The 25,128-nt window shown below is 38.8% G+C and overlaps 1 protein-coding gene across 3 annotated transcripts in view; it reads left to right on the forward strand.

Annotated features, from left to right (window-relative positions):
- Positions 1-25,128, forward strand: part of CSMD3 (CUB and Sushi multiple domains 3) — a 612,124-nt gene that overhangs the window by 174,956 nt on the left and 412,040 nt on the right. For all 3 annotated transcript variants that reach the window (XM_040070587.2, XM_040070596.2, XM_040070605.2), the window contains exon 5: positions 16,845-17,052. In XM_040070587.2, the coding sequence (XP_039926521.1) occupies positions 16,845-17,052 (208 nt within the window). The remainder of the gene's footprint in view (positions 1-16,844; positions 17,053-25,128) is intronic.

The following is a 25,128-nucleotide window of genomic DNA, read 5'->3' on the forward strand; positions in this document are numbered from 1 at the left end:
TGGGATTAGTAATTTACGTCTACCTACTTGCCTATTTTAATGAAAATTTTAGCAGTGTTTTTCAGAATGTGTCACTGCTGCTAAATTTGCTAAAAGCTCAGCTACAGATTCAAGAGAAGGAAGAAGAAGGAAAAAGACAAACTGAAATTCTTAATGATTGTATAGTCAATTCAGCATCAAGTTTCAACAGTGTAGTTCAGGGCTTCTTTTGCATTTTGCTACACAAGTAGTCATATGCCATGTTCTCCTAAGCATAATGTTTAATTTATATGACAATTATTTATGCTGTTGTTGAATTATTTCACTTTCAGGTACTCTATGCTATAATGTAAGGAATGTGATTTTCTTTGATTCTAACTGTTACACTGTCATCACAATGAAAATAGCATGTTATGCATTTTATTACTGTATTATTACATTGTGTACTTTGAGAATTGTCACTTGATGCAAATACTTTGGCAGCCAATTAATCATATGAGGTCAGTCAATTTGGATTTTCTTGTTGATTTTCTTTGCTGTTCCTTCACTGAAGGTGCCCAGACACATAAGCGGTATTTGCATTGTGTCAGCATGACATTAAAAGCCAACTAATTTTAGAATTAATCTTTTTCAATTCTTTTGATAGCAATTTAGTCTGCTGAACTCATGTTTTTTCCTCATGTATCTCTAAATAGCTTCCTTTACTGAGTAAAAATACTGCTTTAGTAAATCTTATGTAAAGCCATTGGCCCAGATGGAAATGCAAATCTGCCCATCAGTTCACATTCCATCATACCATCTTCATAAACAACGTGATCTACCAAGTACTAGATGAGAAGTGTTACAACTGAATGTATATAAATATGTCCACATGCATTTATCAGTGTGTTGGGTCTTGAAAACATACCCTTGACAGCCATTCTCATAAAATGGGCAGGACAGTAGTTTGTAGTTACTGGTGCTTATCTTACCTTGCAAGTTTTTAACATGGATGTCTCCTGTGAACAGCTACAAACATCCTTGTCTCTTTGGTGAATTACTCATACATCTCAAAGCTGCTTGTGTATTGTGTCTCTCTGTGGTGATACAAGATCACAAAAATGCTTAGGTACTACTGCTTATGCTGTTACATTGGCTATACAGTTCCAGTGCATTTATTTTAGGGGTCAAGGTAAGAAATATTAATTATATTTTGATTAATGCACTTTAACTTATGCATGTAGTAGACCTCAGCTCAAGCTACAGGAGTCAGAGTATGAAGTTGGTTATATTGAGATAAGATGTTCATACTTATTCCCTCTTGATATTTATTTCATCTAAGCATTTGATAGCATGATTCCATTGTAATATTATATTTCATTTTCAACATGGTACCAGTAAATACTTATCACAAATAATATCAGGATACTGATTTTAATTGCCTTTATCAGGAGAGCAGTTTGACAGCAACCATATATATTCAGCTTCTTTAAATAACATGGAAAGATTTTAAACTTAATAAGATAGATTGTATTTCACAAGAATTTATGAAACAAAATACTTCTATGTTTTGGATTTTGAAGGTGTCCCTGCCAGTGGTAGAGGGGTTGCAACTAGATGATGAAGGCCCCTTCCAACCAAAACAATTACTTGATTCTATATCCTACTAGAGGGCTAATAGGGGAATAAAGGATGAATATGGCAATAAAGAGAACCTTTTTCAGAATTCAGAATTCTGATTTCAGCAAGGTGGTCTATAGCAAGGGACCTCAGAGTTTTAATTGCAAGATTGCTGCCTCTCTAAATACCTGATCTTCAACTCAGTTCCATTTCATTTTGGGAAGAGTGTGTAACAGCTGTAGTAATACAGAATGCTGTGACTCTTAATATCAACAAATGTATTGCAAGATCCTTATTTGAAAGCAGCAAGAAGTATGGGGCCTCGTTACTTATGATTAGCTCCGTTCTGCTATAATTTCTTTTTTCAAAAGGTCATTATTACAAGTTTTGGCATATGTTTAAGTCCTGGAAATTGAATCTTTGAAATTTTCAATAGCTGAGAGCAAGCTAATGAAAACAAAAGATGAACATTTGGACCATGATTCCAATTACTTTTTAAATCTGAAATAGTGAAATGGATGCTAACCTGAGATTTTAGGTTGACTATTAGACATGCATTGTGATTTTCCAGGAAAAAATCTATAATGACTTCTGGTACACATCTTCAATGCTTTGGATTTCTATCATAAACGAAAATGGCTCCAAAGATGCCATGACTACCTGTTGACTCAGTGTGAAATAAGGAGGAGGTATATTGTAGGCCTCAGTGGCTCTAAAGGCAAGGCTTTTTAAAATAACTGTCCTGTGTAACTTTTTTTGATTAATGTTGAAGGGACAAAAAGCACAGATAAAAAGCGTGGATGTGGATGTATTCACTGTGACATTTATAATGGGGGGAATACTGAAAAATGTACTTGCCAGAGCTCAATCTTTTAAGTAGAAGATCAGAGGAAATAGATGAGTCAGGATAAAGCTTTTTACCTTACTCACACTGACGTATACTGTGACCACCAGTCCAGAGTGAATGTCGGTTACATTCACAGAAGGCAATGCTTGTTTCAGCCACTCTCAGTGCTGGTGTTCATGCAGTGGCTGGGCTTCAACACACAGTAGTTCCACTATGGGCACTTTGCTTCTATGTGATTTTGTACATTGTATTAAAACATTTCCAGCAGATCTCTACAGACAAGGGTCTTTGTAGGAAAGCAGATCAGTTCACAAAGACCCGCATTATGCACCTTTCCACTATTTTCTAGTATGGCTCTGATGGTTGTTGATCTGTGGCTAGTGTCAAGACTTGTGACGCTCAATTTGTGTTTACAGTATCCTGGTTTCCATGGCTTTCCACAGTCTGGACTGTACTCAGTTCTTCACCTAGGAGAGGGCATAATATTCCCAGAATCACAGAAACTGACAGTATCTGAGGCTGGAAGGCTCCTCTGAATATAATCCAGTTCAAGTCCCCGCACTGAGAGTGAGATCACCTGGAGTAGGGTGGATCAGAGCCACGTCCAGTTGAATTTTGAGTGTCTGCAGGATAGAGACCCAACAGCCTCCCTGAATAACTTTTTTGAATGCTCAGCCATACAGTGGTAAAAAAAAAAATATATGTTTGAACTAAATTACTTCTATTTCAATTTGTGCCAAATTTTCGTGTTATTTCTCATGGTACCATTGAGAAGAGGCTGTCTCTGTCTTCTTTACTTCCCTGTCAAGTACTTATAAGTACTGATAATTCCCCTTGAATCTTCTCTACCCCAGGCTGAACATGCACTCTCACAGATTCCCTGGTATGTCTGCAGTTCCAAACCCTGAATAAGTTATGACTCCATGGGACTTTCTCTGTCCATGTCTCTCATACTGGAGAGCTATCACTGGACACAGTACTCCAGGTCCAAGGGAACAGGTCTCTGTTTGGACATTATGCTTCTTCTTGCATTTCACCACCCTTCATGCATTTCACCTCCCAGCTCTTCAGTCTCTTTTCAACACACATCACAGAGTCGTCATCTACCTCATACTTTATCAGTTTGTCTATGAGAGTGTTACTGGGTAAAGTGAAGAAGATATATTCAACTTCTACTTGAAAAACTTTGTTCATCACTCAAGCAGAATACTGAATCTCCTATTTCTAAATGCTTCTGTGGTGTAAAATTTTTTTTCCTTCCAGTTCTGATTTTAGCTATCCAAATTTGAACGTCTCTGTGAACTTTTCAAATGCAGGCAGACTTAATTTAAGTTTGATAAATTTTGGCAAATAAGGTAACAGAACTGCCAAAGCAGTCATAAATTGGCTGAGAAAATGTCTTCAGAAGAGGTTAAGTCCTGTTTCTCTCTTCTGGTGAAGCTGTACTCCCAGTTCACATTCAGGAGTGCTGAATTTTAAAGTCTCTCTATAATTAAGCAACTCCAGAAGTCTTGACTCTGACATCTTGAAAACATTTTGTAATCATTTAGCCGTTTTGTGATGCAGTAAAACAAATTCTTTTAGAAATTTAATATTACAGAAGTAAAGAGATCACAAATATGCCACAGAAATTGTGCTTCTTGTTTTGCACAGTGCTTGGTAAGAATACACTCTGTTTAAAGATTTAAAAAAATAAGCATATGGAATTGCTCATTTTAGGAAGAAATGTTGATCAACATTTACATTTTTCTTCAGTTCATAAAAGTAAATTATTTTAAGCTGCATGCTCCTTCTAATCCAGTTGTCATTGAGTTAGAAGTTTCAAAAAACTAGGCAATGAAAGTTATGATAGCCTCTTACACCTCTAAAGTCCTATACTGAATGTAACGTAGAAAATTAATATGAGATCTGCTTAACAGTTTTGACACTGAAGTGGTCTCATTACAACATTGTTAAAGCGAAGATAAAAAAACCTGAAGATGTATACGTTGAACTCCATTCTTTATTGAATGGTGCAAAACTTAAAACATTGCACCTGTTCTGAGGAAAAAAAAACCCAAAAAAAAACACCACACCAAATTTTAATCAGGTCAAAAAATTGAAAATAAAACAAAGGTTCCCCTGATCTTGCTATAGGTGTTCTACTAGATTATGTGCAGGAAATTTTTTAAAAAAATAGTAAGTGAATTCAAACAATACAAGTTCTTTACTGTTTTTGTTTTTCAATTTGCTTGGATTTTTATGTATATATGTATGTATGTATGTATGTATGTATGTATGTATGTATATATACATTTAATGTCTAAGCTATCATAGGAGAACTATATTGAATGATAGGAGAACTTGTGTGGGGACCACAAGAGGTTATCAAATCCAACACACCTCTGAAGTCTGACTTTAAAGGCAGTTATATTTTCTCTGGATCTTATGCAGCTCACTTTTGAAAATTTCCAAGGCTCTAAGTTCCACAGCCTCTCCAGGTAAACATAAGCTCCCAAGACATAACCTGCATCACCATGGTCTTCTTCACCAGCTACAGGGGAACTTCTGCACCTGTTCCCTATAGTACCTTCTTCATCTTCACTGGACTTGGTGTCTTCAAGTTTGCAACTCTCATTTGTCTTATACCTCCATCTCTCTCTCTGTCTCTCCCTCTTTCTGCTGCTGCACAGCATTTTTCTGTCTTATTAAATATATTACCAAGGGGGCACCACCAATATTGCTAATTGCCTCAGCTGTAGTCAGTGGTGGAGCTCCATCTTGGAGCATCCTGGAACAGGCTCCATGGGGCAGCCCCTGACATCTACAGAGGCCACTTCTGCGGTCCCCTGATACCAAGACCTTCCCACACTAACCCAGTACAATCTTTATTTGTGCAAGCTTTTTTCTTGGTGGCTTTCAAATCCTGCCTGATACACTCTTCTCAGAAGGTCCTTCAAACTAAGAGATGTAAACCAATCCCAAAGGAAGTGCTAACTCTTCCTCTATGCAGGCAGTGTCTGTCAGACGGCACTGGTGCTGTGGTTGGGATTCAGCCTTCCTCCTGACTCTACCACCACTGATTTTCAAAGAAGAGAAACAAACTTCTTTTATACACTAAAATACCAACAGATAAATAAAACAAGTGCCACTTTAAATACTAAAAGTACAAATACTCGTTTGGAGTGAGTGGATGTGTGGTGCTTTGTTGCCAGCTGGGTTAAAACACAACATTGTCACTATTTTATGCAATTCCATAAACTTTTTTTTAATAGAACAGTGTCTCCATGACAATAATTTAATTATCATTTATTTGTGCTTCAGAGGCAAAACTGCAAAACCAAGTGTAAAAATCAGCCACTGCCAAGTTCATACTTTGATATAGTTTCTCTCTTGAGAAATAATAATAAAAAAAATCCGTAAGATCCCAAGTAATTTCCAAAATCTCAAGTATTATGTTATTTATCATCTTTCACATTTTTCATGCTTGGTTTAAAGACAAGAAAAATTTTAAAGACAAAATTTATAAATCATGGTAAAACCATTCTTCCTTGTAGGTGTTAAAAATAATGAGAAAGAAAAAAATAATTGAATTTCAAGGTGATGAATTGATATATTTACTTCTAGGTATTTTTTCCCTTTTCTTTGTTGAAACTATCAATTTAAGTAATTTCTGCTTTCCTCTGTATTCCATTTTTAATGAATTTACTGTTACGCCTTCTGCCCCTCAGCAAATCAAACAGTAAATATCAGGCTTGAGAACCATGAAATCTGAATGAGTTATCTCAATGCTGCAGAGCTTCTAAGCTTTATTGTTTCACAAAGCAATAGGAAACAGTTTGATCATCAAGTAATCTTTACATATTCTTCTGTATTGCTTATATTCATACAAAGCCTGTCCAAATATTTCAATTTAAATTACCTTGGTTTGTAAGCAATAAAAGCACAAGTCCTTTCCCAAAGTTTATTTTTATGTGAGGAAAAGATGCACATTTTTGCTGTTGTTGTAAGACAGAAGTAAAGACACGGTTAACTGATACATAAACTGGTTATTTTGTTAAAAAATATCTTGTGAGTTAACCCATCAATTTAAAATTGTCCTATACTAAAACAGAAAAATTTAAAAAATCATCTACATACATTTTTAACCACATGTATAGGTAAGAGTTCAGGAGGCTGCATCCTTTGTGAGTTTGTTTTGTTTTGGGTTTTTGTTTGAGTTTTTTTTGTTGTTGTTGCTTTTCGGTTTTGTTTTGCTTTTTGTTTGTTTGTTTGTTTTTTAAAGACGAAGTATTGGCTTTATGTGCCAAGATTTTACTTGCGTTTAAATGTTTCCTTTTTTCTTTATCAAATAAAGAACAATAAATGAGACCTCTATGCACCATTTTGCTTTGCACCATTTTGTGCACTTCTGCGTACTTTTCCTATCAGTACAGGAGTGTTGTGTCGCATGGCAACAGTGACCATCGTCCAGGGAGGTTACAACCACCAGCAGGGAAACAAATGAGACAAGTCTTTGGTGTAAGCACGAGAATCCATTTATTCCCCCCTACCCCAGGCCAGGGAGGGGTTGAGAGCAGAGGGGTGAACACAGAGTGAACTCGGCAGGCTCATGGGTTTTATCGGGTATTCTAGGGGAGGAGTCTTAGGTTTAGGTCCAAGGGGGGAGATCAGATTTCAGCCTCCTCAAAACAGGACTCCACAACTCCTCTCTTTATAAACTGGTTAAAAGGTGCCTTGAATGACTTATAATAAGGAGATTGTCGGGAATATGACTTATTGATTTCCAAAATTAAAATAAACGTTATTAAGCTAAATGAACAAGTAACAGAAAGCATTTGAGACTTAATTACAGAGAATAAAGTAACAAAATTGTTGATACTGAATTAAATTAATACATTTTCACTTAATGAGTTAATAGTTCAATCTCCTTTGCCTTTTGCTCTTCCTACCAGAAGGGGTGCAGTTCTTTCATCTCTTCTTTACGAAGGGCAGGGTTCTTACTCTTCGGTCTCAGCTTTGGTGCTGGTGTTGTAGGTGATGACTGTGAAGCAAGGAACAGTGAAAGCGGCAGTGAGAGCTGTCAGCAGCACACAGCACGGTCCGGCCTTCTCTCGGGGCTGTGCAGTTCCGCTACGCCGCCTCTGCCGCGCCGGCTGCGGGGCACCGCAGGGCCCGGCACTATCTCTGGCCAGCCCCGCTTCACCTCCTCCGGCTCGTGGGCCCGGGGCGGGGACAGCTGCAGGGGACAGCGGGGCCTGGCACCCTTCGGCCAGCCCCGCCTCGCCTCCCCTGCCTCGTGGGCCCGGGGCAGCTGCAGCTGCACGGCAGGAAGGGAGGGTAGGTAGGCAGGGGGAAGGGCAGGCACAGGACTGGAAAAGAAGGACTTTGGCGGGAAAGAGGGGTTCTCAAAACCGCATGGTAAGCGCCATTTTTTAGAAGGAGCGCCCGGGACAGCGTGGCCACTGCCTTCCCAGGCAGGGAACAGGGGATATGGAAAGACAGGGGCGAAGGACGCAGGCCAGCAGGAGGACGGCATTGCACCCACGTCACGGCTGGACGGTTTCCGACCTTGTCCTGCCTTCAGGGAAAGGGGGATAGAGGTGGAGAGGGACACAGGGTGATGGAGAGACAGTAACAACTCTATGCCATCCTGGAAGTTTTCTCTCCTTGCCGCACTCTTAGGAACAAAGGGTAAGGAAAGATGTGGGCAGCTTCACAGAAACTGAAAAACGTGAAAGTTCACAGGATGAAGGGTCTAGGTCACCGACACTCTGCATGCAAATTTTCCACAATCATCCATAGGTAGCCACTATGGCTCTATCGTCCATAAGTTGCAGCAAACGTGTCAGGAGAGTTGGTAAGTCCCCAGCACGGTCCTTTTTGCAGGCAGACTAGCTGCTTGTAACTTTTAAAAACTCCTTCCCATGAAGAATGAAAAGACTTGTGATGGTAGATGTTAGTCCATCACTCGGTCCCAGAGAACCGGTCTCCTTCTTGGTAGCTTCCCGTAAGCTTTTTACCCCCATGTTTTTATGGCGGTCCCGCAGAGGTGACTTACGGCGTGCTGGTCCTGTTGTCCTCGCTGGTTGCCCGCGTTCATCCACCATTTGTTGTGTTGCATGGCAACAGTGACCATCGTCCAGGGAGGTTACAACCACCGGCAGGGAAACAGATGAGACAAGTCTTTGGTATAAGCACAAGAATCCATTTATTCCCCCCTACCCCAGGCCGGGGAGGGGGTGAGAGTAAAGAGGGGTGAGGACGAAGAGGGTGAGCAGGTGCAGGCTTGTGGGTTTTATCGGGTATTCTAGGGGAGGAGTCTTAGTTTAGGTCCAAGGGGGGAGATCAGATTTCAGCCTCCCCAAAGCAGGACTCCGCACAGGAGAGCCTAACTTAACTAAATCACATGCACAACATTACATTTCCTTGGAAACTCTGAGGATATTACTGAACATTTATTTATTGCCAGATAACAAAAACGTTTAGTTACTTATTCAGGACTAGCGGGAGAAAAATAAAAAAAAATAATAAAAAAACCCCCAAATAAATTAAAAAGGAATCTTGGAACAGTTAGGGAACAGAGATTTCCCCTGCCTTCACCTGGGCTCGATCTCTCCCTTCCTCTCCCTCCTACCGCACCTCACCTTCAGGCAGCAGACGGTTGGCGAGGGGACAGCGCCCGGGGCTCCCCTTTGTCCCTCATCCTTCACTGTGTTCTCACCTATTCGTGTCCTCCGACGATGCCCTCAGTGCCCACCCGGCCCCGCTGTGCCTCCCCTGCTGCTCTTCGTGCAGTGACCGCCCGGCCCGCTGTGCCTCCCCCGCTGCCCTCAGTGCCCGTCGGGCCCTGCTGTGCCTTCCCCGCTGCCCTCAGTGCCCGTCTAGTCCCGCTGTGCCTCCCCCGCTGCCCTCAGTGCCCCTCTGGCCCCGCTGTGCCTTCCCCGCTGCCCTCAGTGCCCGTCTAGTCCCGCTGTGCCTCCCCCGCTGCCCTCAGTGCCCGTCTGGTCCCGCTGCCTTCCCCGCTGCCCTCAGTGCCCCTCTGGCCCCGCTGTGCCTCCCCCGCTGCCCTCAGTGCCCCTCTGGCCCTGCTGTGCCTCCCCCGCTGCCCTCAGTGCCCGTCTGGCCCCGCTGTGCCTTCCCCGCTGCCCTCAGTGCCCGTCTAGTCCCGCTGTGCCTCCCCCGCTGCCCTCAGTGCCCGTCTGGTCCCGCTGCCTTCCCCGCTGCCCTCAGTGCCCCTCTGGCCCCGCTGTGCCTCCCCCGCTGCCCTCAGTGCCCGTCTAGTCCCGCTGTGCCTCGCCACTGCCCTCAGTGCCCGTCTAGTCCCGCTGTGCCTCCCCCGCTGCCCTCAGTGCCCGTCTAGTCCCGCTGTGCCTCCCCCGCTGCCCTCAGTGCCCCTTTGGTCTCGCTGTGCCTCCCCCGCTGCCCTCAGTGCCCGCCCAGCCCGCTGTGCCTCCCCCGCTGCCCTCAGTGCCCCTTTGGTCTCGCTGTGCCTCCCCCGCTGCCCTCAGTGCCCGCCCGGCCCGCTGTGCCTCCCCCGCTGCCCTCAGTGCCCGTCTAGTCCCGCTGTACCTCCCCCGCTGCCCTCAGTGCCCGTCTAGTCCCGCTGTGCCTCCCCCGCTGCCCTCAGTGCCCCTCTGGCCCTGCTGTGCCTTCCCCACTGCCATCAGTGCCCGTCTGGTCCCGCTGCCTCCCCCGCTGCCCTCAGTGCCCGTCTAGTCCCGCTGTGCCTCCCCCGCTGCCCTCAGTGCCCGTCTAGTCCCGCTGTGCCTTCCCCACTGCCCTCAGTGCCTCTCTGGCCCTGCTGTGCCTTCCCCACTGCCCTCAGTGCCCGTCTAGTCCCGCTGTGCCTTCCCCGCTGCCCTCAGTGCCCCTCTGGCCCCGCTGTGCCTCCCCCGCTGCCCTCAGTGCCCGTCTGGCCCTGCTGTGCCTCCCCTGCTGCCCTCAGTGCCCCTCTGGCCCTGCTGTGCCTTCCCCGCTGCCCTCAGTGCCCCTCTGGCCCTGCTGTGCCTTCCCCGCTGCCCTCAGTGCCCCTCTGGTCTCGCTGTGCCTCCCCCGCTGCCCTCAGTGCCCCTCTGGCCCTGCTGTGCCTCCCCCGCTGCCCTCAGTGCCCGTCTGGCCCTGCTGTGCCTTCCCCGCTGCCCTCAGTGCCCGCCCGGCCCGCTGTGCCTCCCCCGCTGCCCTCAGTGCCCGTCTGGCCCTGCTGTGCCTCCCCTGCTGCCCTCAGTGCCCCTCTGGCCCTGCTGTGCCTTCCCCGCTGCCCTCAGTGCCCCTCTGGCCCTGCTGTGCCTTCCCCGCTGCCCTCAGTGCCCCTCTGGTCTCGCTGTGCCTCCCCTGCTGCTCTTCGTGCCCGCTGAGCCTCAGCGCGGCCAGGGCGCCGCGCTGCTCGGGCTGTGCCGGGCCAGGCCGCCTTCCTCATGGCTCACCCCTTGTTGCCCTCCAGGCAGCCACAGGCTGTGAAGGTACTTTTGTGTTTTCCCCTGGCATAAGTAAATTTTGTGGTTCTGTCTCAAAGGTGGGAAGGCAATTTATTCTGTTTAACTTATGTTCAAGCGCCATTTAAGCTCCTCACCTCCTTAGCTAAAGATGCATTATTTGAATTTTTAAATTTTTGCTGGTTGTCAAATCTGTATAAATTTTATTGGTATACAGCACAAAAGTGAAAAGTGAGATATTTGAAGATGTGATTCATGTCAATTTATTGTCATCACTGGGTTTATTGGGAATTTTAAAACTGTGAGTTTTACAAATCAATACACAAAATAAAACTTCGATTTTCCTCAAGGACTGTTTTATGTCCCTCTATTCAAAAGCTGGATGAACTCTTTGTTAGTCAAAGATGAAAAATCTTCTACAAAGCTGCAAAGCTGCAAGATTTTCAGTCGATGGATGTGTTGCAATCTTTATATTTCAATATCTGAAATCTGTAAGGTTATTCTTGTACATAAATTATGAGGAAAGGCTGAATTTTTTTCATTGCTACAGATTTGTAGAAAAAGTCAACATATAAATGTTTCTCAGATATTATGTATTTCTATATCTATCTTGCATTATATTTGGAGGTTTTAGAATGTATCAGAATATTATATAAAATAAATATAATATTCATTATACTACAGAGACTGTTCTCTATACTGTACAGACCCATTTGTTTATTGTCTGACTCTAAACATTACATTATTGAGACTGAATTGAAGAGCTATTTTTTATTTAGCAGAGCAACATCTTGCTAACCTCATAAGGTTGTCTTTGACCCAGGTCCACTGGGTTTTTGTGGTTGGTTACCAAAGCTTGAAGGTTTATTGAGGAACAGAGGATCAGGCTGAGTACACACAGAACAGACTGATGAGGGATTTTCTTGCAGTCTTCTTGATGAAGTGGGGTGACCAGAAACAGCTCTCAGGTGCCTGTACACAAGCAAATGTGGCATGGGAAGCCCAAGAATTGCAACTTCACATGTGATCAGAGATCAATGATGTTATTATGACCACAGAGCCATAGCAAAACAGTTGGCACTGCTGGAGTTCTGCAATAGACATACACAGACTCTCCAAGAAAAGTGGATAGGAAACAAAAGGAGTAAGTGTTTGTGCAAAGGAGAAAGCAGAGGGAACTGGCATTGCCTGTGGAACTTCCTAAAGATATTTTTGTGCTTATTACTATGCTCATTTGAGAGTTTCATAATCAGACTATAATACTACAGACTTTAAAACTGAATTTAAATTTTTAAGGTGTTTTTCACTTCAGCCTCTATAGTTTCTATTCTGCTGATTGTAGCACAGCCAATAAAGAAACAGAATATGAAACTAAATTGAAGCTGGGGTTTTTTTTAATGAAGGCAGTATAGGATGTGCAGAAAATTTAACTGTTTAGTTCGCTATAAATATCTAGATAGATAAGATGATGTGATACATTGTCTACCAGATTAAAACTTGATCTACCGTGCAATCTCATTGAATTCTCAATGAAGTCCACAAATTTGCATGTCCTATAAATCACTGATGACATTGTCTGTCTTTGATCATCCATTTTATTGAAATTTATGGTTCAATATGTATGTAACATTATTGGGAATATCACTGAAAGCTACAAGAAAAAGCAGAAAATAAGACATAACTAGAGAAATATACTTTCAAAATATATTAGGAAAAATGAACAGTGAACAGCAAACAATAAGAAAAAAAGATAAAATTTTATTAAATCAGATTTCACTAGAGATTATTTGAACATGTACAGATTTCGAATTTTTTTTTTTTTTTTCTTAATGGACATTTATTCATAAGGTTTTAAAAGGGAAAAATAAAGAGAGAGAAAAACTGCAAGTATCTATTAACATGACTAGAAACAATCTATGCCTACAAAAAGAAAAACAAAAACCAAACCCCCAAAATATTATTTTCATAATCATCACTCATCATAGTATCAGTGATACTCCCTCCGCACAAGAGCCCTTATGCATATTCAAACAGAGATCTTAATTTGAATTCATAATACCTTGAAAAGCTTTTTAATGCCAAGTCCCCTCTTGCATATCACTTTGAAAAATCTTCCCCTTTCAGCATATGGTTAAGATCAGAGAAATATGTTAGGAAAAATGACATCTTGGCTGTAAGTGCATTTTTTGCATTTATGTCTTCATATAACATTTACAAGATTGTTATTAGATAAAATCTCCCAGTACATGACCAAATCAATTTAATTTGAAAGCATAGAGCATTCATTTTAAGAGTAGATTTTTTTAAAAAAATATCAGTATTAGCTATGTATTTGTAATTGAACAATGTCAGATTCTATCAAGTCTTAACTGAAGTGTTATCTTCTTACAGTTTCTGTGAATATTTTTCTTCATATTTGATAACTGGAAATTAAAAGGATAGGGATGCACACAATTCCTTCAAGGCCTAAGCCCTGTTTAGCTGCTACATTTTGATTGCAGTGACTGTAGTGTGTATTGGATGTGGAATGTGGGGGTTCTTTTGAGAGACCCAGACGACTGTCGATGGGAAAAGGCACAGAGAGTCTCCTCTTTCTGGGGGAGAATTAAGGCTTTATTTGGGTTCCAGCCCCTTAGCAAGTCTGGAGCCAGTAGCTAGCTCCTTCCTTGTCCCTGTTTCCAGGCGAAAGAGACCACCACTCCCTCTCCCAGGGCTTTTTCCCAGGGGGACGGGCCTAGAGGCAGGGAGCCAACAACCCAATCAGGGATAAGGTGGGAGTGGAACAGAGTTGGGTTACATTCCAGTGTGGGGGATGGCACAGCCCAGCAGGGACAAACCACATGATACAGTTTCCAAAGGGAACGGGGAAAACATTATAAACCAAATGAAACACAATATAAACCCAACTAACACATTGTAACAGTGGGAACATGCAGCACTTACACATACAACCTAAATGGGATCCTTAAAACCTCTTGACAACCAACAAACAGATAAATACATTCTTATTAACGTAACAAAAGGATCTTCTGTCCTTTCACAGAGATATTATTTTCCCATTTCATGGACTTCATCCACCACTCCAGATGTTCAAAAATAGGCCATGATTGGGGATCCATTCATCAGGATGGGTGCCTAAGACAGGAGAGGCAGCACACTTGATGATTGCGCACCAACACCAGTCAGACCCAGGTCACTGACACACTGTCCTTGCTCCTTGCAAAATTCGCTCTTCACTGGTTCATGTTATTCCTGCTGTTTCCATCCCTACAACATAAAACTTGCACCACAGATTATTTTTCTCCAAGATTAAATGATCTTGAGGCACACACTGGTTTTCCCCATCCTGCTGCTTTAGCCACCAAGTATACTGTGGTCCTTGAGCAAAAACAATCCCATGATGTCTTTTCCCATGGGAAAAGGGTGCTAGGCACTTAAATGTCTTTGAGGACTCCTACCTTAGTAGTTGGTTAGAGGTTATTCAGACAGTTACAGAAAGGCAGGGAAAGACATTATTGTGGATCTATACCAAAATCACAGCAAATTTATCTTCCCTTCTCTTCCTTGTTCACATCTCCTTACTGGGCTCGTTGCACATTGGTGAAGATCAGCCACTGTTATTCTTCCCACACCAGTTATTATTTTATTTGCAACATTTCATAGCTGACATCTAAGAAATCATGCTGCTTCAATTGTGATAGGAATAAGGGTGCTAAAAGCAGGTTGCACAAGATATAATTACTACATTCTCTTTTATTTGTCAGGGTCTTGTGCACTATGAAGTTACTGGTAGAGCTCCTGTCAACAGCGTTTGTCAATTTACTTGAAGATCAAATCTTTTTTTTACTCTGTCTTCACAACTTAAGGCACCAAACATTTGCATGGACATAATGCTTTTCAGTCTTCTCACAGATGGGAGCTTTTACCTATGGGGATCTGATTTCAAGACTTGAACCAAGCAAATGATATTGTAGGTGGAGGAAAATAAGATCACAAGTACAGTAATTCTGTTATTTATTGTTCTAATGCTTGCAATACACTAAGATGATATCCAGTGTGCTTTTGGTTATGTATGCAGCATTTAAATGTAGATCATATTAATTGTATTTGTAGCAAATTTGCTACATGAATCAGAATAAAAACCGTGCTGATTTGTTCGGGCCATTTTGCTGATGGTAGCAAAATCACACTTTGGAAAACAACTAAACAACTGTGGCTCAGAATAAAGGGCACACTCATTGACATTGTTTATCTTTTTAAACAGTGCCACACTCATTTTTTTACGTTTTGGTATACTATAGCAACATTGTTAGTAAACAGTTTGTTATAGTTCTAGGAACTAAGATATGTTTCTCTGTAATTCATTTGTGAAAAGCAGAACATGAGTTCTGTAATACAGTAGGAAAGTTTGCTACTGTAAACTAGCAATTTAAAATTATTTTTCTGAATGTCTGTAATACATATGTGTGCATATATATATATATATATAATTCCCTTCACAATATAGGACCAGAACCTGTGATGTGAAATGTGAGGTTTCTCAGTTTTATTATATTTAGGGGATTGAGAGTGCTCTGGCTAATTAGTAATAATAAATTTTAGATATATTTTTACTTTGGTTTTTTGGGGTTTTTTACCTGGCCATGGCATAATTCAGCAGAATTATAAGAGATAAAACCTGGTATTTTAAACTCCAAAACTGCTGTAATAAAGAGTCGTGATTTTTTTCTTTCTGTTAGAAGTGAGCCATTATGTGTTTCATAATTCTTTAAACTTTTTTTTTTCTGTGATCCTATACTGCTTAAAGCTGCATTTTTTTTCTATTCCTATCATTAATTTTTCATCAGTATTGACTGGGTTTTCAGACTCTGGGGCAAATTTTATTCATGCTAGCACTCTAATTGAGCAGAAACAAGAATTGCTTTTCAAGTATACTTGAAACATTTGGGTAGTAAACTGAATAAGTACTCCAATATGGTATTTCTATTCAAGTTATTTGAAAGATATTTCCATATTTGAAATAAAAAGCACTAAAATCCCAATTCGTTTTATAGCTCACAGAAATAATTTTAACATAAACTCCTCAAAAAATATTTTTGAGTTATTAGGCAGATATATACTATTAATAAAAAAGATACAGAACATCAGTCATTTGAGAATTGTTTAATCATAGAATAAGGTCTGTTAGAACTGATTTTGTGAATATCTGATGTTTACCTGGTATATTCTGCATAAGATCAAGTGTTAAAAAATAGAGTAATTTCGTTTTCAGAGTCATGGTCAAAAAAGAAAAAAATGTGATAATTGGTCAAATAGTTTCACAGTTATTCAAATGACATGAAAAATGTATGCCTGTAGTAAAACTGTAAATATTTGATCTATTAAAACTTATTACTCTAATGTAAACATCTTAATTTTGAAAGCAGCTTGCATTAAGAAATCACTCATGAATGGCTTTGGTTTGAAAACTGATCACTGTTTGAAAATGAGAAAATGATTTCTCCAGAATAAACCTAATAACTAGATACTCACTAAAATAAAATGTGACAGTACAATTAGTATATAATGGGTAAGATTCTCATGCTTCTTTTCTCAGTATAATGTGACTGCTGCACATTGTGTGTCAGACTGTTTATAACAGGGATTAAACTCAACTTGATTTATGAAAACATTTTTGGTTAAAGCAAAAGAGGAAGCAAAAGAGAGTGACATTTTTGCATGCTGTTGTAAAGTGACTGCAACAAAGTTAATCCAGATTTATAATTGATAAATAGTAGATTATAAAAATATGTGCCGGCACAAGTATAATAATCTGTAAGTAATTTAAAACTGAAGCAATTACTTTTTTAAGACCTTAATTTTGGAGCAGCATTCCAAGTCAAACATGCCAAAAAGAAAAGTCTTAAACAATTGTTCACCTAAATAGTAATGAGTTTCTATTCTTTGCAAGAAAATATACATTTTTAAGGTGTGTGGGTTGTTTTTTTTTTTTTTTTTTTTTACAGCTGAGGATGCTTGTGGAGGAACAATGAGAGGATCAAGTGGAATCATCTCAAGCCCCAACTTTCCTAATGAATATCATAATAATGCAGATTGCACATGGACAATTGTGGCAGAGCCTGGTGATACTATCTCACTCATATTTACAGATTTCCAAATGGAAGAAAAATATGATTATTTGGAAATAGAAGGTTCTGAACCACCTACAATAGGGTAAGTCAAATATTGCAATTTTAATGAGATAAAAAAGAAAACTGATGAAATATGAAATATAACTTTTTGTTACTTTTCCTTTTGTGAATATGTAATCTTGCGGAAAAAAGGCCCTCACAGTAATAATTGTGATGAAGGCATAAATGTTGATATTCCAATTGCAACTGTAAAATGGTTTTAAAATATATTCCAAAGAGATAGCATTAAGATGAAGGGCACTGTAGACTCATTTGCCTAATTGATTATGTGTCTAACCATTTAACCATTATTGTATTAAAAGAATATATATTTAGAAACAGAATGGAATGGACTGTTGTACTGGTAAGGGTTGGTGAAATCTTTGGAGTGTTTCAGAATGTTAGAAAGTGAATGGCATGGAGGCTTTCATCACAGAGCTAGGGTGAATTAGCATTGACCACACCTGTTGGTCATGGGTTGTCTCTGGAGGAGTTTCCGCACAGAGAACTGTATGCATGGCCTCTAAATAATGTGAGTATGGTTGATGATACTTACCTAGAAATATCCATCCTGATCTGTGAGATAAAACACCCTGAGTAGTCACAGTACTTTTTGGCTCTAGTTTTACTCCAAATATAGCACCTTTGAGGAGAGTTTATGACTGTTTATTTGTTGACTTAGCAGTAGTAACAATATTTTTGCTAGTCTGACTTCTGCAATTCTTAATCTCAGTGTGGATGGGTTATGTAGATATTGTAACACAACTACAAGAAACAAAGTAATAAATAACCTCTTTCAAGATCAAATTCAGTTAAATAGGAAAAATAAATTATACATTCTGTGGCTTTCTGGTCTGGTAGTTTTATGGTAACACAGCATCACACTACTCAAGAAATATGTCAATATGACAAACCCTCATGTTTGTTTTATTGGTTTAAATATGCTGTTGATTCACAGAAAAGAAGTTGCATACAAACCCATAAATCACATGGTCTCCAGTAAAATCTTGATCTCTTAACTGGCTCATCAAGCTTCATGGAGGGTCTGTATAACAGACAGTGGCTTGTGAACAACAGGTGATTCAAGTGCTTGGCTAGATACATTAGGGTCAGTAGAGTCATGTGTTCTTTGCAGCAATATAAAACCTGTCCAAATGTAACATAGACCAAATAAAATGCTTCTGATTTTATAATAAGGAAAGATCTAAAATTAGATTATTATATTGTTTTAAAAGCATCAGACTAGGTTTCTATAAGCGCTGCTTATAAGTAATATATTTTTACTACTTCAGGGTGTAAAAAAAATCTGTACTCTAAGTCTAAGCTTTAACAAATAGTGTTTTATAATTTGCATTAATTTATACTTCCACCTACATAGTTAATTACCTGTATTAGAATATTACTTAATTGCCATTGAGTTTTTCAAGCTCTTAAACTGAAATCTTTTGAACTAGCTGTCAGCTAAAAGAAATTTTAAATAATAATTTATAATAATTAGTGAGGTAACCAATGTCATATGGATATTCCAAATCACTTGAATAGCTAAATGTGCATTTGAATTTTCTGGAATGTGTTTTATTTATTCATTTATGAGCTTCAAACAATGATTTCATTTTTTGTTCTACAAATACAAGGCTGTATTCAAATTATATAATAGGATTACTTTATATATGGAAATTCCCATTCTCTATTTATAAAACATAAAAATTTACAATGCTCATTTACAATGCTCATGTAGAGAAGCAGACTGAGAGCATTTTCTTTTTTTAGCTTGTCATTTATATTCCATAAATTGGACTGATGTGTTCAATTATGGAAAAGTATCCCCCCGTATGTTGGGAAAAACAGCATTGGAAAGCTTATTTAACAACAATTTGTTAAATAGATTTAGAGTGGTAATACTGTATATGCCCTTAGACTATAGCTAATCTAAAACTAAACCCAGGTTCTTTCTTTCAATCTAGAAAAGAAACCCCTTACCTAATTTTCAAAATTATGAAAAAGTGACTGGTTGACCTGGATAATAAGTATTATTATAATTAATATAATATAATATAATTAATATAATATAATTAATATAATATTTCTTAGAAACTTTGGTGCTTTATATGACTATTATACCTATTGATTTTTAAAAAAATCCTCAATTTTTTCTTCTGCACATCTGTTGTGTAAAAAAATATCCCTACATTTTGTTTCAAATTGAAATAAAGAGCCAGATTATGCATCAAGTAGATAGGCTGGGGTTATCCATGAGACAAGACTTGAAATTCTTTATGAAGTGCTAACTTTCTGTAGTTTTCTAGTCAGTTGTTATAATATTTCAGATATGCCAGGCTTTTCTCTCAAGAAAACCGTGATAGGCCACTTCCATTTAAATAGCAGTAAAAAATTGCGTAGATGTTCTTTAGGGTTCGTGTTGTCTTGTTGCTTATTCTAACATTTGCCAACTAGAGTTGAATTATGGCATTTCTTAGATTTTGGAAATGAAACACAAGGAAAATTTTTAGTTTGAGGAAATTATCTTCCCCATTTTGTCAACGAAACAAAAAACTGAAAATAAATAAGATCAAGTGAAATGTTGCTTTTTGTCTACCAAAAACCAGGCCGCGCCAAACCAATACACAAGTTGACAGCTGGTTTTCCTCCATATTTGGAGAGCCTGATTGTTAATTAGCATTTCCTGACTCTTAATCCCATTTTACCAGTGCTATAAAAGAACAAAATGATAAACAGAACCTGTAAGAAATATTAGTGAAGAATATACTAACTAGTGGTAAATAAAGTGAGGGTGAGCAGGCAGAAAGCATCTGTTATGGAAAAGGATATTATCTGGGGTTGGGGGTTTTTTGTGAGGAAAATGCTGTTGTCCGTGTTAGATATGTACATAGTCACTTTTATTGCCAGTTTGGTTACAATAAAAATTAGCCTTTAAGAGGCATTTAAAAATTAAGTGTACTGTTATGACAACCTTCAACAGATACATGCAATAATAAAACAGATTCTCAATCAGAGAATTACAAAGTGGCTATTTTATTTATCCAGTGCCTGAACAGGTTAGATTTATTTTCAATCAGTGTACTCGATTAAATAATGCACATATCAAAGGATACAGAGGAGAAGCTCTGCCTGACATAAAAGTGGCAGCACAGGGATAGAAAAATCACACCTCAATAATACAAGTACCAATGAAGTTAATAATACATTGAAGGAAAAAAACCAAAACAGACAAGACAAGAAGCAGAGGTTCTCATAAAAAGAGATTAAAACAGAAAAGAAAAAAATCCCACCTCAGGCCCAGCATTTATTTTCTTGAAAAATCCTTCAAATTAGACAAGTATAAGAGTCTATTTTTTAGTAATGAAGACTGTTGACACTGCTTTAGATAATTATTACTGTTTTCTCACTAAGAAAAAGGTTTTAAATCTGTGTTTAATGCTCAGAGGAAGGACTCAGGAAGGCAATGTTTATGAGTAATATGATTTTAATAAATATACTAAAAGCCCCAGATGAGAAAGTTTGTAATCTGATAACAGTTGAATTTAAATTTAAAGAATAGTAGCAAAATTGATACTGCTTATCATAGGAAGAATTATTTCAGGAGAATGTGGTAGTAGCCACATAGGCAGAAAATTTTATTCAATAAAAAGGGCAAACAAAGGGCAGTCATAAAATCCTCCTGTAATTATAATGAAGAGTAGAATAAGGACTTTGTAATTAGAAATTGTAAAGCAGGTATGTTTTATTCCCATCTGGGACACATGAGGTGATATCTCCTCCAAACCATGCGTACGTGGTTAGGACAAGGTGCAGGTTTAAATACGCATTGATCCCACAAACCCACACCTCCCCACCTGCCCATTCCCTGCCTTCTCTCACTTGGTACTCTGATTAGCTGTCCCGCCTTCTGGTGCTCCTGAGCTGGGCTCTTGGGAGGAAGGCCAACGTCTTCCTCAGGCTGATCTTCGCTTCTGGGCAGGCGCGGTGGATGTTTGGCTATTTTTTGGGTCACTTTGCTCTTGCCAAAGATTAGGAGCTTGATTTTGCTGGATTCAAGCTACAAAGTGTTGCTTTATTGATTTTTGACAAATACCTGGGTCCTGCTTTGTTGAGTTTTAACATTATACATCTTACCTATATGACTTCTACTTAGTAACTACCTAACAAACAAGCTTAACAGCTAATCTTCTATGTGTTCTCAGTAAAAGCTCTTTCTTTACTTTTACAAAATCACCAAAAGCTGCTTCTAAAATCCTGTATTTTTATATGCATAAACATCCTCCATATTAATCAGAGTATTTGTTTACTGATATAATTTTTTTTTCCTGGATTTAATAATAATAAAAAAGTCACTGCAAAAAGTAGCCAAGTTTTGGAGTGCCTAAATCCTTAAAACAGGGAACAGAAGGTAACAGAGAGAATGCTTAACTGTGGAACAGTGAGAGCAGAAAATCAGGAATGGGAGAAATACCAATGCAAAAAATATTATCTGGTTTGAGCCTTTGATAATCCATCCATTGTATGTTATCATTTTTATCTTTTTCTGAGGGAATGAGAACAAAAATGAAGTTCTTTTCTTTCTTGGAAAAAAAAAAAAAAAAAAAAGCTTTGCATAGAAACCAGGTATTTCTGTCCTTTACTGTTTGCTTCTGTGGTTTAATTTTTTGCTTGGTGAATCAGCATTTTACCTGTGGCATTTCCACGAGCTCATCTGGATCCCTCCCAAGAAGCACAAAGCATTCTGTAATGTGTAGGGTTCAGGCACAATGAAAGTGTTTAGAAGGGGAATTTTTTACAGGAACTGTGGAGGTTAATGACATTTTTCATTGTTCTGTTGTGTGATTCTATCTGGCAATCATCTGAAAAGGACTTTGACACTGGCTTTACGTTGGGTACTCTTAAAATTCTTACTGAAACATGAGAAAGATTTAAATATAAGAGAGGAATAAGATATCAAATCATATGTTTAACAGTAGAGGCAGAGGCTTCTCTTATTTTGTACTATTTGTTCTTGTATGTTTCTGAAGAAAGAGAAGGCCCTTCCATAGTGAGTACCCTGTTTTGATGGGGTTTTCTGCTTCATTTCTCAGGTTTTAGTTCAAAGTGTAGTCACAAACATGTCTCAGACTTTGCAGGCAGAATAGACATATATGAACATGAGTTACATGAGGAAAATCTGTCACTTTAGAGTAGAGACCTTGAAGTCTATGCTTATAAGAGTTACTTTGTGTAATTTAGATTTAGTGCTTAGTAAAAGGAGAATGTGACTTCAAGAATTGTCATATCCATGGAAATACAAATCAACCAAAGGTGTAAATCCATTTTAATCCTAGAATTCAATATGTTATGTATGTATTCACATAACCAAGTTGTAAAGAAACACAAGACAGAATGACAAAATTTTATAAGCAAGATAGTTCAGCATGGAAAGGAGCTCAGGAGCTAACTTGTCCAATCCACTGCTGAAAGCAGATTCAGCTCTCAGGTGAGGCAAGGTTGCTCAGGCCTTTATCCAAACATGGAGTCTAAACAACCCAAGTGGATAGCCTTCTTAGTTTTCTGACTGTCTTCATAAGAGGAAAAGCTTTTCTATTTTTTCCTAATTTAGAAATATTTTTTTTTCAATCAGAATCTACACACAAGAATTTATTATTACCAATTATCTGTTTGAGGTCCAAACATCTCCTTCACTCTTTCTTCCTTATGGATAGGTGTATGGTATGAGCTTTTTCCTGATACAGCCAATCCTAGCTCATGAGTTGAAGATCTTCCTTCCTCAGGCTCAGGCTGATCTGTTCATCTTACAGAGACATGTACATGGCCAGAGACATGATTTCTCCTGTCTTTCTCTAGAATACTAAATGCTGAAGCTTATCAGGCACATGTGATTTATAACTGTATAATGGAGTCAAGCCTCAGTGAGAAAACTATCTGTTAAATTCCAGTGTGTACTTGCATCAGACAAGGAGGCAGATGCAGGTAAAGAATCTCCTCGGCTCATTGTGGCACAAGTGAAAATTTTCGTGGCCACTGTGATGCCAATTTTGAAAAAAAACAAAACAAAACAAAACAAAAAACATGTTCCCACTTCAATTTCTGACTCATCCCCTACCTTGTGTTGGCTCAGGCATTTACCCAGTTACAAAGGAACTGTACCAGGAAGTGATATGAGTGAAAACCAAGCTTTTATTCTTCCTGTGTTAGTAAGCAGGAAACACAAGAGCTGAAGAGAACAGTGAGGCACATAGGGAAGGGAATATTGTTTCTTCAAGGAATAGAACAACTTCATTGTCAAAATAAAGTCTGATCTGTTGTTTTCTCATGTACTTGTATGTTGAATAACAGCACCTGTGCAAAGATCTATTTTTTTCCCTCTTTTACAGTAGATGAAGAAATTTCACAGAGTTGAGTACCTTTATATTTTTTATACAGTATCTTTAATTTAATGCATTCTTGTGATGGTATGAAGTATTTTCTTTTGATTAATGTATGCAATGTACGCAATGTGAGCAACCAAAATATTTGGTTGTTATTTTTGCAAAAAGGTGGTTAAAAGCACTTCTCTTGAGGAAACTTTTCTGAAGCTGCTCCTAATTTCTTACCTTTCTATATTCAGGAGTACTGCCAAAGGAAACATTTGTAAGCCTTTTCTGTAGTTGCATGTTTTCATTATTCTGATAGCACTTTTTAATATGCATGAAGTTATTCTCATCTGGAGTCAAACAGATATTCACTAGCAATTATCAAATGAGCAGTTATATATTGGATGGACTTTTTACATATATTCTTCTCAACAGAGATAGGATTATATTATTTCACAAAGTCTTATCAACATCCAGAAACAAACTGAAACCAGTTCTCTTGAATCTTTATAGTACTCTGGTTTTCCCACATCCCTCTTAGACAAAGATTCATCTAAGTCTGTAAATCTACTGCTTTTGTGTTTCCATGGGTCACTTTAATCTTCCTTTGATGAAACAGCCCAGAGTGCTTCCAGTGTGGCTTATTTGTAACTCTGCTTTGTAGAAACCAGGTAAATAATAGTCTAGACCTGGGAGATTTTACTAGGGAATACTTAAAAAGCATAACAAAAAGAAACAAATAGCAAAGAAAATCGGAAGTCTCTTACAACAGATTTGGGGAATAGAGATAGGAAGATGGCTTGATGATTTAACAGGGAGCACTTTCATTGTGCTTACTCCAGCAGAATACTGTTCTTGTTTTGATGCAGTCATTCTCTACAGTCAGGATGGCAATTTTTGTAGTAGTAAGGGAGACATTCCTCTTGTTGTGACTGAAACATCAGTGACTTAATCGTAAGTAAGTTTTATGCTGCATGAGCTGTATGGTGGGGAAAGTGTATTAGGATAGCATAAACCTCGAAACAAGGCAGAGAAATAACATCCCAACCAAACCAAACCCCAAAGAACAATTAAACTGCAAAACATATAATTGTCTCACTTTCATTCCAGAGTAATTAAAACTTCACATTTTCTTCTCATATGTTCTGAATCCATGTTTATTCAGCAAAGTAAGTGGTATGTTTTGGGAGAACAGTGACCCCTGATAATGCCCCTGATAAAGAGATAATGCCAAATCACTCTCATTTCTAGATTCTGAATTAAACATTTTAGTATGTTTTGTACTTTGAGTAAACGACATGTATTCATAATTCCATCTTTTATGTCTCAGGCTACCACAGCTAAAAGTGTAATATTTTGAATATATGGATGAAATCCTTTGCATTCATTAATAAATTCTGACAAGATAAAACATTATTTATAAGGACCCTACAGGCTAATCATAACTTCACAAACAGATGCTTCTTTTTGTGATTGTCCATCTGTTTTGCATGTGAATATCCTATTAGTATGTTTAGGGTGCAAATTCACTTGTAAAATGAACCAGTGACTAAAACAAACAATTAATCCTTTGAATTTGCTAATGCAATTCCTTTATATTAAGGCTCAACACAGTATCAAACTAGTGTCAGAACAATTTTTTATAATTACGTGCCATCCAATATGTAGGTGACCAGTGACAATCCACAACTTCCTGGCCATGACATAACAGTCAGTAAAAAATTAAAATAAACCAGTCATGTACATTTACTGTACAT

Source organism: Hirundo rustica, chromosome 1 (genome assembly GCF_015227805.2).
Source record: "Hirundo rustica isolate bHirRus1 chromosome 1, bHirRus1.pri.v3, whole genome shotgun sequence".
In the NCBI taxonomy this organism is placed as follows: domain Eukaryota; kingdom Metazoa; phylum Chordata; class Aves; order Passeriformes; family Hirundinidae; genus Hirundo; species Hirundo rustica.